This window comes from Neolamprologus brichardi, chromosome 15, assembly GCF_056152115.1.
Source record: "Neolamprologus brichardi isolate AB-2024 chromosome 15, ASM5615211v1, whole genome shotgun sequence".
NCBI classification, from domain to species: domain Eukaryota; kingdom Metazoa; phylum Chordata; class Actinopteri; order Cichliformes; family Cichlidae; genus Neolamprologus; species Neolamprologus brichardi.
This window is the reverse complement of record NC_142118.1, coordinates 25,708,906-25,725,849: the sequence shown is the minus strand read 5'-3', so window position 1 is coordinate 25,725,849 and position 16,944 is coordinate 25,708,906. Positions and strand designations below refer to the sequence as shown.

The window sequence follows — 16,944 nt, the reverse complement described above, 5'->3', positions numbered from 1 at the left end:
TTAGCCTCAATGGCATCTCATTCTGAGGCGCCTGATGGTTTGAGGTCACACACTGATGATGGTAGTGGTTTTATTTCAGGTTCAGGAAAAAACAACAAAAAGAAACCATAAAAATATATCAGAGACAGACAACTGAATAATTAGAGCTCTGATTTATTATCTCTCTGAGCACGCTCACAAGGAAAACAAATGACAAAAATATACAAAACCAAGAAACAAACAATGAAAATTAGGCCTTCATTTTAAATTTACCAAACTCAGACAGCAGTACGGCTTTACAATAACTTCATTAAAGAACTGTTTCAGCTCATCTTAGCTCAGGTGCAGGGTTTCAGAAAGGTATGGATCCAACTCACGGAGGCCATCAATCAGGGATGAGCTGGCTTCTTCTCCTTTGTTTCGCACCACATCTATCACATCTCGAGCTCGGTCAGCTCTGGGTTTGATTCTGGCTGAATCCATTTCTTCCTTATTTATAATTCCTTGTTGGAGCAGGCTGTCCAGCAGCTGGTTCACAGTCGAATCTGACACTTGATCCACAAACTGCTTCCGAACTGCAAACAGATGCTTGTCTGGTGGGAGGATCTGGGGTGTTGACTGACTGCGTGTTCTTTCTGGGGGCAGGAAGCAGGAAAACGATGTTCAGTAACTTGAAGTGAAGGTGTGACAGAGCTTGTGAGTATGTGATACTGCTTTGTGCACAGAGTAACCTGCAGATACACACCTGCTAAACATCTGGTGCTGTTAAGTGGTGACATACTGACCCTGTTGTGCGGCTTGTCTCGTGTATTAAAAACACGTTTGATGTTTGGGTTTTTTTTTGTGTATGTGCAGCACACTATTAGACTAGTCTTCTAAAAACCTCCAGAGGACAATATAATGGAGTTTGCCCTGACAGCGTTCATTTTTGGTAGTAAAATGATTCAGGTGAACAGGAACACATCGATAACTAACTGTAGATGTTTTCTGCGCTTTAGGTTTTCTTGTTTTCGGTGCCTTCTGACAGTCAGCTGTTGATCAGGCACTCGGGTGGACATCTCACTGACTGACACTGTTTATGTACTTTGCCTCACCTATTTCTCTTTCCTCTATCTGTGTGTGTGTGTGTGTGTGTGTGTGTGTCTGGTCTGTTTGTTTCAGGGGCAGAGCTCACCCAACTTCCTACTCTTTTGCTGCACACCTGTGAGATATTGCTGATTACTCACCTGATTGCTGATGGCCTCATTATCGGTGTCCTATTTAGAATGGAGGCTGTACTTTACTGCGCTTGTGTCCAGGATTCCCACCAGTGCATGACAAGTTTAGCTTTTCACTTTAAACCTGCTGCCAGTCCTGTTCTGTTTTACTAGCTTGAGTGTACAATTTTAGACAATAATCTCAGAGTTACATTTGCAAACTTCACCCTCCCTCCAAAACCTAACTGATATTTAATTTGGTCTACAGTTAAAGCAGTGCTCTTCATTGTATTTTTGCAAAAACATCGCAGTCAGAACTTTGCCTGTCATCTGCAGCTAGCATTCTCCTGACTCCACACTGATCAATTTCTGGAATTTGGACTGTTCTGGACCCTCATCTGTGCCTTACTCTTGGCATTTAGAATCTAAAGGAGCCTTTGGGCCTGGACAGTGCGAATGATGCCAGAATGAGAGTTGATAAAAGAACAGCACAGCATGTTTTAAATGAAGAGTAAATCATGAATGAAGGAAATAAGGCATACTAAAAAGGACACTCATATATCACTCATAGTTTCTAATTGAATGTCAGGCGGAGTGATGTAGATATAGGTTTTACCTGGTAGATCAATAGTGCATTTCCAGACATCTGTGTTTGTTTGGCCTTGGATTGTTATTGTGACTTCTTCAGTGTCTGCAGGAAGGCGGATCTGAAATGTTGGAGGGTAGTTTGTTCCAAAATCCAGGTCAAAATCTTCTTCCTACAAAGCAGGACCACAGCATGAGTTTCATAACCACAAGGAGTAGTTTAATTAACGGAAGTACTTACTGGAGGCTGGACTTTATAGGCAACTGGACAGAGAACAGTGTATCTGTGGTCTTTGATGAGTTTACATTTGGAAGGTGCTTGGATGAAGTTAGCATCTCTGTATTTCACCCTGACCTTTAAAAGACCATTTTAATTAGAGGGCTTATCCAAAATAGATCAGTGTTACCTATTCATCATCAGTACAAAACCGTTTACTACATATCTCAGCAGCTCTGTCAAACGTTAGGACTGAGTGAGAAGCTTTTCATAGATCTTTACCTCTTCCACTGGGATGTTGCTTGTCAGGAGAAGCACATTGAGGTTTTGTCTCTGTGTTCTAAAGTTTATTGGTTCAAGGAACAGCAAAACTTGACCCGAAACTGGTTTCTCCTTGTTCCAAAACCTCTTTATGTTCCACACGAGGCCAAAGGAAGAGAGGTGAGTAACTTCCACGATCACGTGAGTGTCTGTGATCTTTCGAGGCTTGAGGACCTTCATTTTACCAGCAGAGATGTGGACTACAGACAGACAGTCGGAAAGCAGAGCTGTGAAAACACAAAGCCATCAGACATCTGTTTGACTCCCAAAACCTCCTTACAGTGACAGTGAATCTGATTTTAGATATAAAGCCTTGATATGGTGTCCAGGGTCAGATAAAGAATCAAACACTGCTTAGAAATCAGTCGTTGGGTTTCCTTGGCTTCTGCACATTGTTTACTACAGAGGTCTTAAAAAGACCACTCAAAGGTTCCCAATCAGGTTTGTAAGTGAGCAGCTGAAACTTCTTATTAAAAATGAATAAATCTTCTTCAGTTATTCTGAAAAATTAAGTTTGTTTCTTGCAATGGCACAGATGTTTCTCCTTACATCCCTCCCATCCTAAGGTCTGTGCTACCACCTGATTGTTACTGTAATTGTACAGTGTGGTTCATAATTAGGCAGACATTTTAGCCGTCCACAATGGGAAAGTTGGAGGATAACTTATGTCTACTCTTAGTAGAGGTCCTGCTTCTCTACATTCTGCTTAACAGTGGTGGCTGAGTGGATGTGAAATAAAAATATTAGTGAGATCTGCAGGATGTCTGGATTAAAATGTTTGTCAGGCAAACATCAGCAATGGTCAGTCAGCAGAAAAATACCAAATTCTATAGCCAGTAGGGGACGCCATCAGAACTATGGATTAACAGTTGTGTCATGTCATGAGCAGTGCTTTGCTCACCTTTCTGTGGTTCACAGTGTGGGAGGTGAAGCTGACGGACTGCATCCTTTGAACTCTCAATATTGAAAAGCGGGCTTGCAGCCTTTTTATTGGCTGGCTGGAGGAGGTCCTCATCCCATTGGACAATCCTGTACAGCAGCTCTGCTTCCTGACTTATATTAAACATGACTCCAGTCAGAGTACACAGGAACACACCTGGACTAGGACACCTGAAACTATGTGACACAGAGGATCTGAATGACCACTGCAAACCTGTTAAACCCAAATATCTGAAAATGGATCTGTAAATTAGAGCTGTTACCTCGCGTCATATCACATGCGTACATTCTATAACTGGTTGGCTTAATATTAAACATACAACAACTGCTACAAACAGAGTTTACTTTATTGTGATACTAGTCATGTGGTTGTTAGTCTAATGAAAAGAAAACGTTACCAGAGAGGCTGTAAACAGGGGAGGTGTGGATTTCTTTTCATTACCTGTAACAGATTCGCGCAGACTCGGTTTGAACTGCAGGCATGAAGCTTGTTGGAGACTAGAATTCAGAAAGCAACATCATCAGCTAGCTAGACCAACAACCTGACTGAGTGTTCAGTGAAGAAACAAATTTAGCTGATGTACACACTGTGAATTATAGGAAAACTGCATGAAAATCATAATAGAAAAACCCCAAATAAACCAGTCAGAGAGAGCAAGAACCTCAAACCTACTATCTCATTTATTATTAAAGGAAGGAATGCACTGAGCAGCTAAGCAACTCACACAAAACACCTGAATGACCACAGAAGACAGCTAAAGGTCATGATGACTGATTTATTACCACAGTTAGAAAAACAATTTCACAACATCTAACCAAGTCAGAAACTCTGCAGGAGGATCAGAAGGTTGACAATCAAGAGACTCCTTCTTGGATACAACTTTTGTTTTTTCAATAGGAAGAGGGCCATGTGACACCATCCATCCATCTTCATCCGCTTTATCCGAGGCCGGGTCGCGGGGGCAGCAGCCTAAGCAAAGAGGCCCAGACCTCCCTCTCCCCAGCCACCTCCTCCAGCTTATCCGGGGGAACACCAAGGTGTTCCCAGGCCAGCCGAGAGATATAATCTCTCCAGCGTCTCCTGGGTCTGCCCCGGGGCCTCCTCCCGGTGGGACATGCCCGGAACACCTCACCCAGGAGGCGCCCAGGAGGCATCCTTGTCAGATGCCCGAACCACCTCAGCTGGCTCCTTTCGATGTGGAGCAGCAGCGGCTCTACTCTGAGCCCCTCCCGGATGGCCAAATTTCTCACCCTATCTCTAAGGGAGAGGCCAGCCACCCTTCAGAGGAAGCTCATTTCCGCCACTTGTATCCGGGATCTCGTTTTTTCGGTCACTACCCACAGCTCGTGGCCATAGGTGAGGGTAGGGACGTAGATCGACCGGTAAATTGAGAGCTTCGCTTTTACACTCAGCTCCCTCTTCACCACGACGGACCGGTGCAGTGTCCGCATTACTGCAGCTGCAGCCCCAATCCGTCTGTCGATCTCCAGCTCCCTTCTCCCATCACTCGCGAACAAGACCCCGAGATACTTGAACTCCTCCACTTGGGGCAGGAACTCATCCCCGACCCGGAGTGGGCACTCCACCATTTTCCGGCTGAGAACCATGGCCTCAGATTTGGAGGTGCTGATCCTCATTCCCGCTGCTTCACACTCGGCTGCGAACCGCTCCAGTGCGAGCTGGAGGCCCTCACCCAATGAAGCCAACAGAACCACATCATCCGCAAAAGTCAGAGATGAGATTCTGAGGCCACCAAAGCGAAAGCCCTCCGCCACTTGGCTGCGCCTAGAAATCATGTCCATAAAAATTATGAACAGAACCGGTGACAAAGGGCAGCCCTGGCGGAGCCCATCACCCACCGGGAACGAGTCCAACTTATTGCCGGCAATGCGAACCAAGCTCTTGCAACGGTTGTATAGGGATTGAATGGCCCGTAGCAATGGGCCAGACACCCCATACTCCCGCAACACCTCCCACAGGACACCCCGAGGGACACGGTCGAATGCCTTCTCCAAGTCCACAAAACACATGTAGACTGGTTGGGCAAACTCCCATGCACCCTTAAGTATCCTCGAGAGGATAAAGAGCTGGTCCAGTGTTCCGCGACAAGGACGAAAACCGCATTGTTCCTCCTGTATCCGAGGTTCGACTAGCGGACAAACTCTCCTTTCCAGCACCCTGGCATAGACTTTCCCACGGAGGCTGAGGAGTGTGATCCCCCTGTAGTTGGAACACACCCTCCGGTCCCCCTTCTTAAAGATCGGGACCACCACCCCGGTCTGCCAGTCCACGGGTCCTGCCCCTGATCTCCACGCAACATTGCAGAGGCGTGTCAACCAGGACAGCCCTACAACGTCCAGAGCCTTCAGGAACTCGGGGCGGACCTCATCAACACCAGGGGCTCTGCCACCAAGGAGTTGTTTAACTGCCTCAGTGACCTTGGCTGGTCATTCCTCTCATCCCCAGACTCTGCTTCCTCCTCGGAAGACGTGTCAGTGGGATTAAGGAGGTCCTCGAAGTATTTCTTCCACCGCCTGACAATTTTCTCAGTCGACGTCAGCAGCGCTCCGCCAGCACTATACACAGTGCAGGTAGAGCACCGCTTTCCCCTCCTGAGACGCCTGACAGTTTGCCAGAATCTCTTCGAGGCAGTCCGAAAGTCTTTTTCCATGGCCTCTCCGAACTCCTCCCACACCCGAGTTTTTGCTTCAGCCACTGCCCGAGCCGCATTCCGCTTGGCCTGTCGATACCTGTCGGCTGCCTCCGGAGTCCCACAGGCTAACCAAGCCCGATAGGACTCCTTCTTCAGCCTGGTGGCTCCCTTCACCTCTGGCAGGCACCAACCACCTTGCGGCCGCAGCTCAATGTAGCAGCTTCGGCAATGGAGACGCTGAACATGGTCCATTCGGACTCAATGTCCCCAGTCTCCCTCGGAATGCTGTTGAAGCTCTGCCGGAGGTGTGCGTTGAAGATCTTGCGGACTGGGGCCTCTGCTAGACGTTCCCAGCACACCTTCACTACACGTTTAGGTGCACCAGGTCTGTCCAGCGTCCTCCCCCGCCACCTGATCCAACTCACCACCAGGTGGTGATCAGTTGACAGCTCAGCCCCTCTCCTTACCCAAGTGTCCAGAACATATGGTCGCAGGTCTGGTGATACGATTACAAAATCAATCATCGACCTACGACCTAGAGCGTCCTGGTGCCACGTGCACTTATGGACACTCTTATGTTCGAACAAGGTGTTTGTTATGGCCAAACTGTGATTAGCACAGATAACAAAGCACCGCTCGGGTTCAGATCAGGGAGGCCATTCCTCCCAATCACGCCCCTCCAGGTCTCGCTGTTGTCACCCACGTGAGCATTGAAGTCTCCCAGCAGGACAACAGAGTCTCCAGGTGGAGCACCTTCCAGCACCCCCCCCCCCCCCCCCCCCCCCCCAGGGACTCTAAGAAGGCTGGGTACTCCGAACTGCCACTTGGCGCATAAGCGCAGATGACAGTCAGGACCCGTTCCCCGACCCTAAGGCGCAGGGAACAAACCCTCTCGTCCACCGGGAAAAACCCCAACGTACCGGCAGCAAGCCGAAGGGATATTAGAATACCCACCCCAGCCCGCCGCCTCTCACCAGGGGCAACTCCAGACTGAGACAGAGTCCAGCCCCTCTCCAGGAGACTGGTTCCAGAGCCCAAGCCATGCCTAGAGGTGAGCCCGACTATATCTAGCCGGTACCTCTCAACCTCACGCACTAACTCAGGCTCCTTCCCCACCAGAGAGGTGACATTCCATGTTCCTATTGCCAGTCTTGGCAGCCGGGGGTCAGTCCGCCAGGGCCTCTGCTCCTGGCCGCAACCCGGCACACAATGCACCCGACCCCTATGGCGCCTCCTGCGGGTGGTGGGCCTGCGGGAGGATGGGCCCATGTCTCCTCTTCGGGCTGTGCCCGGCCGGGCCCCATGGACTAAGGCCCGGCCACCAGACGCTCGCCCTCGGGCACCCTTCCCGGGCCTGGCTCCAGGGCGGGGCCCCGGTAACCCTATCCCGGGCAGGGTAAACTGTTCCCTCGGTGTTCTTTTCATAAGGGTCTTCTGAATCGCTCTTTGTCTGGTCCCTCACCCAGGACCAATTTGCCATGGGAGACCCTACCAGGGGGCAAAAGCCCCCAGACAACATAGCCCCTGGGATCCCTGGGACACACAAACCCCTCCACCACGATAAGGTAGCGATTCACGGAGGAGCCATGTGACACATCAAACTTATTGGTAATGTCACAAGAAAAACAATGGTGTGCTTGGTTTCAACGTAACTTTATTCTTTCATGAGTTATTTACAAGTTTCTCTTTGTTCACAGCCATTGACATGTCAAAGAGGTAACACGTGAGGAGCGGACCGAAATTGTGCTGATATCTGGTGAACGCAGTAACCAGGTCATTGTAGCAGATTTCAATGCAAGACACCCTACGAGACCACCCATCTCCCATGCTACAGTTAGCAAACTGCTTGCTAAGTTTCGTGAAACTGGTTCAGTGTTGGATTTGCCAAAATGTAGACGCAAGAAAACTCACTAATGAAGAAACATCAGTGGCTGTCCTAGCTTCATTCAGCAAGAGCCCACAGCGTAGCACTCACCGCATGTCACTGGAGAGTGGCATTAGTCGAACATCCCTTCGGCAGATATTAGCTACTCACAAATGGCACCCTTACAAACTCCAGCTACTGCAGCATCTCAATGAGGATGACCCAGATCGGCGCACAGAATTTGCAGAAGGGGCAAAACAAAAATTGGAACAGGAAGATTTTGTTCAGTGATGAGGCAAACCTTTATGTGAATGGTGAAGTTAACAAACAAAACCACCGCTATTGGTCTGACACTAACCCACATTGGATGGATCCCTCCAAGACTGTTGGAACAACAAAAGTGATGGTTTGGTGTGGTATATGGGGTACAATGCTAGTGGGTCCATTCTTCATCAATGGAAACCTCAAGGCAACTGGATATTTGAAATGCTACATGATGATGTGTTTCCCTCTTTATGCACTGAAGCTGGCACGTTCCCTGAGTTTTTCCAGCAAGATGGTGCACCACCACATTATGGGTGCCAGGTCCGAGCATTCCTAGATGAACAGTTTCCTGGAAAGTGGATTGGTCGTCATGGGCCAGTTGAATGGCCCCCAAGGTCTCCCGATCTGACCCCTTAGACTTTTATCTTTGGGTTCATCTGAAGGCAATTGTCTATGGTGTGAAGATACGAGATGTGCAGCACCTGAAACTACAGATACTGGATATCTGTGCTGGCATTTCTCCTGCGGTGTTGCTATCAGTGTGTGACAGTGCAACACAATGGGCAGCACATTGAACACATTTGATAAGTGGTCAGAAACTTGTAAATAACTCATGAAAGAATAAAGTTACATTGAAACCAAGCACACCATTGTTTTTCTTGTGACATTACCAATACGTTTGATGTGTCACATGGCCCTCTTCCTATTGAAAAAACAAAAGTTGTATCCAAGATGGCCGACTTCTAAATGGCCACCATGGTCACCACCCATCTTGAGGAGTTTGCCCCCTCACATATACTAATGTGCCACAAACAGGACTTTAATATCACCAACCATTCCCATTTTATTACGCTGTATCCATATAAATGACCCAACCTGTATATCAGGAACGTCAGGACCTGGTCATTGTTCTCTCACCTCCATCACGTCCTCCTGATCTCTTTCTGCTGTGGTATGATCCAGTTCGAATCCAGAGTCCACTAAGGTTAGAAGACAAAAAGGTGACATCACAAATGTTTTGCAGCTTTTTATGCATCATTTCCTTCTACTTGAAAATACATTTCATTCATTAAAATCAAAGCTGAACCGTGACCATCCAAGTAAATCATCGTAAAACATGAAATACACACATTTAGATTATCAAATTATCAGATTAACCTCGACTGTTTTGAACGTGACTGTCTTCTCATGGTTTTAGATCTTAAACATGTGAGTAGAATGTCTTTTCCAGAGCTTTAAACTAAATCTCTTATAAATATTTCTGTGGTGAGTTTAGGACACAAACATTTATAATCATTTAATACGTTCTTGATAACTGAGTTTCAGTACTCACAGGTGTCTGTGGATCTCATCGTTTTCTTCTGCAAACTGCAGACACAAGCATAACACCCACAGTTAAAGAGTTAAGAGAACGATTAAGTTTGAACTAACTTTATTAATGCTACCCATGAGAATCCCAAATAACTATTGTCTTTTATCTCTGCCCTGGATTGCAGCGCCACAGTAACCAAACTGGAACTAAACCTCAAAGGTTTAGTTCCCCCTTCACATTTTAAACTGTGCATGACTCACATAAAATGAATCTTCTTCTTTCAGTTGCTCCCTTATTTGACAGTGGACAATTCACATGTCTAATTTGCAACAGATATTTTTGTTGGATGACCTTTCTAACTCCTCCCATCCAGGGACTTGTCTCTCTTCCTGGTCTTTAGCCAGGAATATTGGTATTTGGTGTACGGAATCACAAAACATTTCCAAAATACTGATCAAACTGACTGCACACTTTACTACAAGGGCAGCTGGATAGTGTAGTGGTAAGACCACACACCTTTGGAGCGGAAGTTGCAAGTTTGATTCCCTCCCAGTATCCCGTAAGGGTCCTGACTAGGCCCCCCATGCCAAACACCATGGCCTGGAATGGCGCGGCTACATCTGCAGCCTGTCTGCAGCTCGGACACAACACATTTCACTGTTGTTGTACTCTTTATGATTATGTATGTGACCACTAAAGCTCGTTTCTCGTTTCTTCCAAGGTGCCGTCTTTTAGGTTTGATAGATATAAAACTAGAGAGGGAACTGGAGAGATGAAATAATGATTTTTTTTTAACTTTTTTTTAAATAGAATTTGCATATTTTGCAGATGTCAGTCAGCACATGGATGGTGGTGGTTTTAATCATAAAGGCTCATTTCAAAATGTATAAACAACCGACCTCCAAATGTGTGGAAACCACTGCTGTCAATTCAATTTATTTATATATTCAATTTTATTTATATAATGCCAAATCAATCAATCAATCAATCAATCAATCAATCTTTATTTATAAAGCACTTTTCATACAAAAAGAAAATGTAGCACAAAGTGCTTTACATGGTTAAAAGCAGCCCCCCCCCCGCCCCCCCCCCCCCCCGCCCCCCACACACACACACACACACACACGCACACACTTAAAAAGTAAAATTGGACTGGGTACGCATGAGCCAAGTGAGGAAACACTATCATGGGGAGCCGTCTGCACCGGAAGCCGGTCACAGACCGCAGCCTCCAGGCTGGGCACACAGCAGGAGGGAGGGAAAGAAGCCCCCCAGCCAGGCTGAGAGGACCCCCAGAGCCCCAGCAGCCGCGGTCAATCACAGCCCCGGTGCAGAGAGCGCCCTCTGAGGAAACACTGGAGATATGACCTAATAAGAGTATATACTGGGTAAAAAGATAAAATAAATAAGAACGGGATACAATATAAATATAAATATAAATAGAGTAAGAAGATTAAAAAATGAATAAGAATAAAATCAATAAATATTAGGTAAAACCTAAATTAACAATAAAATAACAGGATAGAATAAATAAGCGTAAAATAAATAAACGTTAAGTAAAAGCCAAATTAAAAAGGTGGGTCTTGAGCCTGTTCTTAAAAACATGTACGTTCTCTGCGGCCCTGAGCTCCTCCGGCAGGCTGTTCCACAGACGAGGACCATACCACTGAAAAGCTGCCTCTCTGTGAGTATGTGTCCTGACTTTAGGGACAATCAAAAGGCCAGTACCAGAGGACCTCAAGGTCCGCGAGGGTTCATATGGTAAAAGCAGATCTGAGAGATAAGAAGGCCCAAGACCATTAAGACATTTAAAAACCAATAAAAGAACTTTAAAATCGATCCTGAAACACACGGGGAGCCAGTGCAGCGATTTTAGAACCGGTGTAATGTGGGCCCGCCCTCTGGTCTTCGTCAGCACACGAGCTGCAGAGTTTTGTAAAAGTTGTAAAGTTGAAATATTCTTTTTAGGAAGACCAGAGAGCAGGGCATTACAGTAATCAATGCGACTGGTAATAAAAGCATGCATCAACATCTCCGTGTTGGCCCGAGAGAGAATAGGGCGGACTCTGGCTATATTTTTTAGATGATAAAATCCAATTTTGGTTACATGTTTAATATGTGGGATAAAACCAAGCTCAGAGTCAAAAATAACACCCAGATTTTTCACTTGTAGCGAAGGACATAGTGAAAATGCCTGTAATTTAGACAAGAGTTTCTCTCTCTGAGCCTCAGGACCGACGATTAAAACTTCAGTTTTGTCCTGGTTAAGCTGTAAAAAGTTTTCTGCCATCCAAGATCTTATATCTAAAATACAGTTAAAAAGGGCATCCATTGGTCTGGTGTCATCAGGAGACATGGAAATGCACAGCTGAGTGTCATCAGCGTAACTGTGGAAGTTCACTCCATGCCTCCTGATGACACCGCCGAGAGGGAGCATATACAAATTAAAAAGTACAGGGCCTAAAACTGACCCTTGAGGCACACCACATGTCATTTTATGGATCTTAGAGGAGCATGTATCCATACTCACCATAAAAGTTCTGTCTGAGAGATAGGAAGTGAACCAGTTGTGTACAGCACCAGAGAGGCCCACCATGTGTTTCAGTCTGTTTAAAAGAATAGCGTGGTCTACTGTATCAAAGGCTGCGCTTAGATCCAGTAGCACCAGGACTGAGAGCTTTTGGGAGTCCCAGTTACATCTAAGATCATTTAAAACCTTTAGGAGAGCAGTCTCTGTGCTGTGGTTCACCTTAAATCCAGACTGGAATATCTCCAGGATCTGTCTATCACTCAAAAAGTCATTAATCTGAGTAAAAACAAGTTTTTCTAAAATTTTACTTAAAAATGGTAAGTTGGATACAGGTCTGTAGTTATTAAAATCATTACAATCCAAATTGCTCTTCTTCAGAAGGGGCCTCACCACCGCCGTTTTAAAGGCAGCAGGGAAGACACCCAACTGAAGAGAGCAATTCATCATGCATAAAAGCTCAGCTTCAAAAGATCCATAAAGTGTTTTAAAGAGTGAAGAAGGGATTGGATCTAAAAGACATGTGGTGGGTCTCACTGTGGAGAAAACTTTCTTAAGGTTCTCAGCATTAACCAGGACAAAGCTGTCCAGTGTCTCCTCGGGTACAATCGAGTCCTCAGATGTGTTTAAAATCATATCGCGAGAAGATAAAATATCAGATCTGATGGCACTGATTTTTCCCCTGAAGTGGTCTGCAAACTGCTCACAGAGTGAGTCTGTGGGGGTTCTGTGAGAGCTGTTAAAATCAGGGTTAAATAAATGATCTATGGTGGAAAAGAGGACCTTGGGATTATTTTTGTTATTACTGATTATTTTGGCAAAGTATGAATTTCTTGAATTCCTTAATATATTATTGTACATTTTAAGTTGCTCGCAAAATATTTCATGGTTGATTGTATTTTTATTTTTCCTCCATCTCCTTTCTGCTGCCCTGCAATTTCTTTTGAATTTTTTGACTTCTTCGTTTCTCCAGGGTGATACATGTTTTACGTTAATCTTTTTGGTGGTAAGTGGAGCAACGGAGTCAAGGCTTTTCTTCAGTTTGCTGTTAAAATGACTAAAAATAAAATCACAGGGTGCAGGTAAAATCACAGGGGGGCATTCGTCTAAAACCCTGGTAAAATTTGCAGCCACTTCAGAGGTTAGATAGTGCCTCCTCACAGTTCGCACTGAGTGACTTTTTCACAACAAAAGTCGCCTCAAGGCGCTTCATAGATACAGAGAAAAACCCAACAATCATATGACCCCCTATGAGCCAGCACTTTGGCGACAGTGGGAAGGAAAAACTCTTTCTAGTCCTTGTCAGTACTCTTGCTGCAGCATTTTGGATTAGCTGAAGGCTTTTCAGGGAGTTGTTAGGACTTCCTGATAATAAGGAATTACAGTAGTCCAGCCTGGAAGTAATAAATGCATGAACTAGTTTTTCAGCGTCACTCTGAGACAGGATATTTCTAATTTTAGAGATATTTTGCAAATCCGGGTGGTTTGGGAAAATAAATTAGAAGTATTTAGCTGAAGTGTATTTTATTTGTGTTTAGTTCTTTTTTTAACTTGTAGTTCTAAATTGGAAGATTATTGTGATTTTGAAATATAAAAATAAAATTATATTATATTATTTTTTTCACCGCTCAAAATAAGCGTCACACTCGCGGAAGCCGGTATACCCGCTGAAACGCCATGCATTTATCGAGACTTTCGACCCCAGGTAGGCCAGTTATGGATCTTCGGATCCACATTATGTCAGCAGCTCCACCATGAACTATGTTAAAACAAACACCGCTCACGCCTCACAGATGACAGCTTAAAGTCCTGCGTAAAGATGAAAGCCCCGATTTGCAGATGCTGTGCGCAGAGGTTCGGGACCATAAGTTTTATTGTAAACATATCACGGCAGACCCGACGATGTTTGCATGAACATGCTTTTCAGCATCTCTTTATTGACCACTTTTCACACACGGTTGCTGTACGCATACAGCCGGCTGTAGCTTTTCAGCTCACAGCCCGACAACACAACAGCAGAGAGAGCACAGACTGGTGGCGAGGTGTGATTGCGGGTGCAGCTCAGGTGCGTCCGCCTCCCCTGCAGCGGTGCTGCAGACCACGCCCCGCCACACACATTAACCAGGTAAAATACATATTTAGGCGGAATTTTGCAAATATCTATTTTTCATTTTTTAGCAGCATAGTGCTTTTTTCCAATTACTTTTTAAAAGTCAGGTCAAGGCTTCAAAAGCCCAAAGGCGATATAAGGGTGGCGGCTCACAACAGTTTTTGTTTGCTGGATCATTTTAGTTCAGCTGGGTGTCTTTCCTTTTGTTATAGTTCTTTAAGGGTTCAAAATGTGTTAATTACATAAATAAAATGTAATTTTCTCTGTAGCACTTCATGGATTTCATAAGCAACACACCTTAGTTGCTCTGTGGATTCTTTTAAAAAGCAGTTTCTGTTCAAACAAGCCTTTTGTTGATCTACGTATTTTATATTCTTTACATTATTTACATTTGATCTTTTACATTCTGTATAATGTCTATTGATTGTATTGTTTATTTTAATCTTTGTGTACAGCGCTTTGTGACTGCCTTTCTGTGAAAAGCGCTTAATAAATAAACTTTACTTACTTACTTTAGTTGTTCACACAAAGCATAAAGGTAAAAAAAACAATATATGCAGTGTTATCTTCATTTTAGATTTCAAAAAGTATTTGCGGCTCCCAGTGTTTTCTTTTGCGTGGAAACCGGGTCCAAGTGGCTCTTTGGGTGTTAAAGGTTGCAGACCCCTGGCCTAGGGGAAGCATGTATAGTGTAAACAGAATTGGTCCTCCGAAACCTGTGGAACTCTATAATTAACCTCAGTGTGTAAAGAGGACTCTCCATTTACATGTACAAATTGGAGTCTATTAGATAGATATGATACAAACCACTGCAGCGCAGTACCTGTAATACCTACAGCATGTTCTAATCGCTCTAATAGGATATTATGGTCAACAGCATCGAATGCTGCACTAAGGTCTAGCAGGACAAGCACAGAGATGAGTCCACTGTCAGAGGCCATAAGAAGATCATTTGTAACCTTCACTAAAGCTGTTTCTGTGCTGTGATGAGCTCTGAAACCTGACTGAAACTCTTCAAATAAGCCATTCCTCTGCAGATGATCTGTTAGCTGTTTGACAACTACTCTTTCAATGATTTTTGATATGAAAGGAAGGTTGGAGATTGGCCTATAATTAGCTAAGACTGCTGGGTCTAGTGATGGCTTTTTGAGTAAAGGTTTAACTACAGCCAGCTTGAAGGCCTGTGGTACATAGCCAATTATTAGAAATAGGTTGATCATATTTAACATCGAAGAATTAATTAATGGCAGGACTTCTTTGAGCTTGTAACAAGCTGCCAAACATCAGAAAAACTGTGAGCAACTGTGTAGCTGAAAATTCAAATAACTCTAGCAACATGCATTAAGTCACAGCAACACTGAAGAGTCAGTGCTGAGATTAATGTCCTGACACACTCAGGTGTTGTTTGTGTTCATTCTGTGGGGAGAAGAATGACCACGTTTATACAATGCAATCGTTTTATGGTAAGAACTGTCAACTCAACTTTTTGTTTGCATAATCGTCTAACAGGAACATAATGGCACATCAGGGTGCTGAAGTTAGTCTAATTTAAAGAAAACATGTAAAAAGGTGGAGGTGTGGATTTCTTGTCATTACCTGTAGAAGATTCGTGCAGACTCAGTTTGAACTGCACGTTGGAAGCTTGTTGGAGACTAGAATTCAGAAAGGAACATGATCAGGACTTTTAGGACCAATAACCTGACTGAGTGTTGAGTGAAGAAACAAACTTAACTCTAGCATGCTGTTCACAAGGATACAGGACTGGAACTACACATTCAAGTTGGAACAGGTGCAGAGCTAAAAGCAGCTTGGTAACACAAACATCTGTGCAGTGATGGAATAAAACCAACTTCTACTGTGAGTGAATTTTCATTGCTGATGGCCTCTTTGTCACCAAGCTGCAGCAGGTATTTTACAAATCTATGATCAGGAACCTCAGGACCTGGTCATTGTTCTCACACCTCCATCACGTCCTCTTGATCTGTTTCTGCTGTGGTATGATCCAGCTCGAATCCCGAGTCCACTGAGGTTAGAAGACAAAAAGCTAAAATCACAAAGGTTTTGCAGCTTTTTATGCATCATTTAATACTACTTGAAAATACATTTCACTCATTAAGATCAAAGCTGAACCATGACCTTCCAAGTAAATCATCGTAAAAAAGAACACGTGAAATACACACATTCAGATTATCGGACTAACCTTGACTGTTCTTAACGTGACTGTATTCTCATGGTTTTAGATCTTAAACATGTGAGGAGAATGTGTTTTCCAGAGCTTTAAACTAAATACAAAAACACACTTTTTAACTAGATTTATTAATGACAGAACTTAGTACTAGTTTCAGTACTCACGTGTGTCTCTGGAAGTTGTACTTGACCTCTCTGGGACACTGCAGACACAAGCACACTAACTAGGTAAAGGCTCAAGTGAAAACTGACTACATTTTGTTTGAATTAACTTTATTAAATCTTCCAATGAGGATCTCAAATAACCAGTGCAGTCAACCACTGCCTATTCGTGGTTCAGTATTTATGGATTCACCTATACATGGATTTTTCTGTGGAGCGTAACTCCAAAGCACGGTGGCACGGTGGTTAGCACTGTTGCCGCACAGCAAGAAGGTCCTGAGTTCAATTCCACCATCAGGCTGGGGTCTTTCTGTGTGGAGTTTGCATGTTCTCCCCGTGTTTGCGTGGGTTCCCTCCGGGTACTCCGGCTTCCTCCCACCGTCCAAAGACATGCAGCTTGTGGGGATAGGTTAATTGGAAAATCCAAATTGCCATTAGGTGTGAATGTGCGAGTGAATGTGAGTGTGAATGGTTGTCTGTCTCTGTGTGTTGGCCCTGCGGCAGATTGGCGACCTGTCCAGGGTGTACCCCGCCTCTCGCCCTATGACAGCTGGGATAGGCTCCAGCGCCCCCCGCGACCCTGAAAAGGATAAGCGGAAGCGAATGGATGGATGGATGGATGGTGTA

The 16,944-nt window shown here is 44.7% G+C and overlaps 2 protein-coding genes across 2 annotated transcripts; both read right to left on the bottom strand.

Moving 5' to 3' along the window:
* Positions 1-73: 73 nt before the first annotated feature.
* Positions 74-2,516, bottom strand: LOC102781862 (uncharacterized). The gene is made up of 4 exons (XM_006793404.2): positions 2,260-2,516; positions 2,002-2,115; positions 1,792-1,933; positions 74-614 (listed from the first exon to the last, which is right to left on the bottom strand). The coding sequence occupies exons 1-4, from the start codon at positions 2,476-2,478 to the stop codon at positions 313-315; spliced, it is 777 nt and encodes a 258-aa protein (XP_006793467.1). The 5' UTR covers positions 2,479-2,516; the 3' UTR covers positions 74-312.
* A 457-nt stretch (positions 2,517-2,973) lies between these two features.
* LOC148098528 (uncharacterized) lies at positions 2,974-15,753 on the bottom strand. The gene is made up of 6 exons (XM_087852519.1): positions 15,565-15,753; positions 9,353-9,387; positions 8,938-8,999; positions 3,680-3,735; positions 3,200-3,414; positions 2,974-3,017 (listed from the first exon to the last, which is right to left on the bottom strand). Exons 2-6 carry the CDS (start codon positions 9,369-9,371, stop codon positions 2,974-2,976), a joined length of 396 nt encoding a protein of 131 aa, XP_087708645.1. The 5' UTR covers positions 9,372-9,387; positions 15,565-15,753.
* Between the last annotated feature and the right edge of the window lie 1,191 nt (positions 15,754-16,944).

Coding starts and splice junctions, on each gene's coding strand:
- LOC102781862 (XM_006793404.2), bottom strand. CDS start 2,478: ATGAAGGTCCTCAAGCCTCGAAAGATCACAGACACTCACGTGATCGTG. Junction 1,934..2,001: donor CCTATAAAGTCCAGCCTCCA/GTAAGTACTTCC, acceptor CCTGCTTTGTAG/GAAGAAGATTTTGACCTGGA. Junction 615..1,791: donor ATGCACTATTGATCTACCAG/GTAAAACCTATA, acceptor TCCTGCCCCCAG/AAAGAACACGCAGTCAGTCA.
- LOC148098528 (XM_087852519.1), bottom strand. Junction 3,415..3,679: donor TCTGCGCGAATCTGTTACAG/GTAATGAAAAGA, acceptor TGTGTCACATAG/TTTCAGGTGTCCTAGTCCAG. Junction 3,018..3,199: donor ACACTGTGAACCACAGAAAG/GTGAGCAAAGCA, acceptor ACATCCACTCAG/CCACCACTGTTAAGCAGAAT.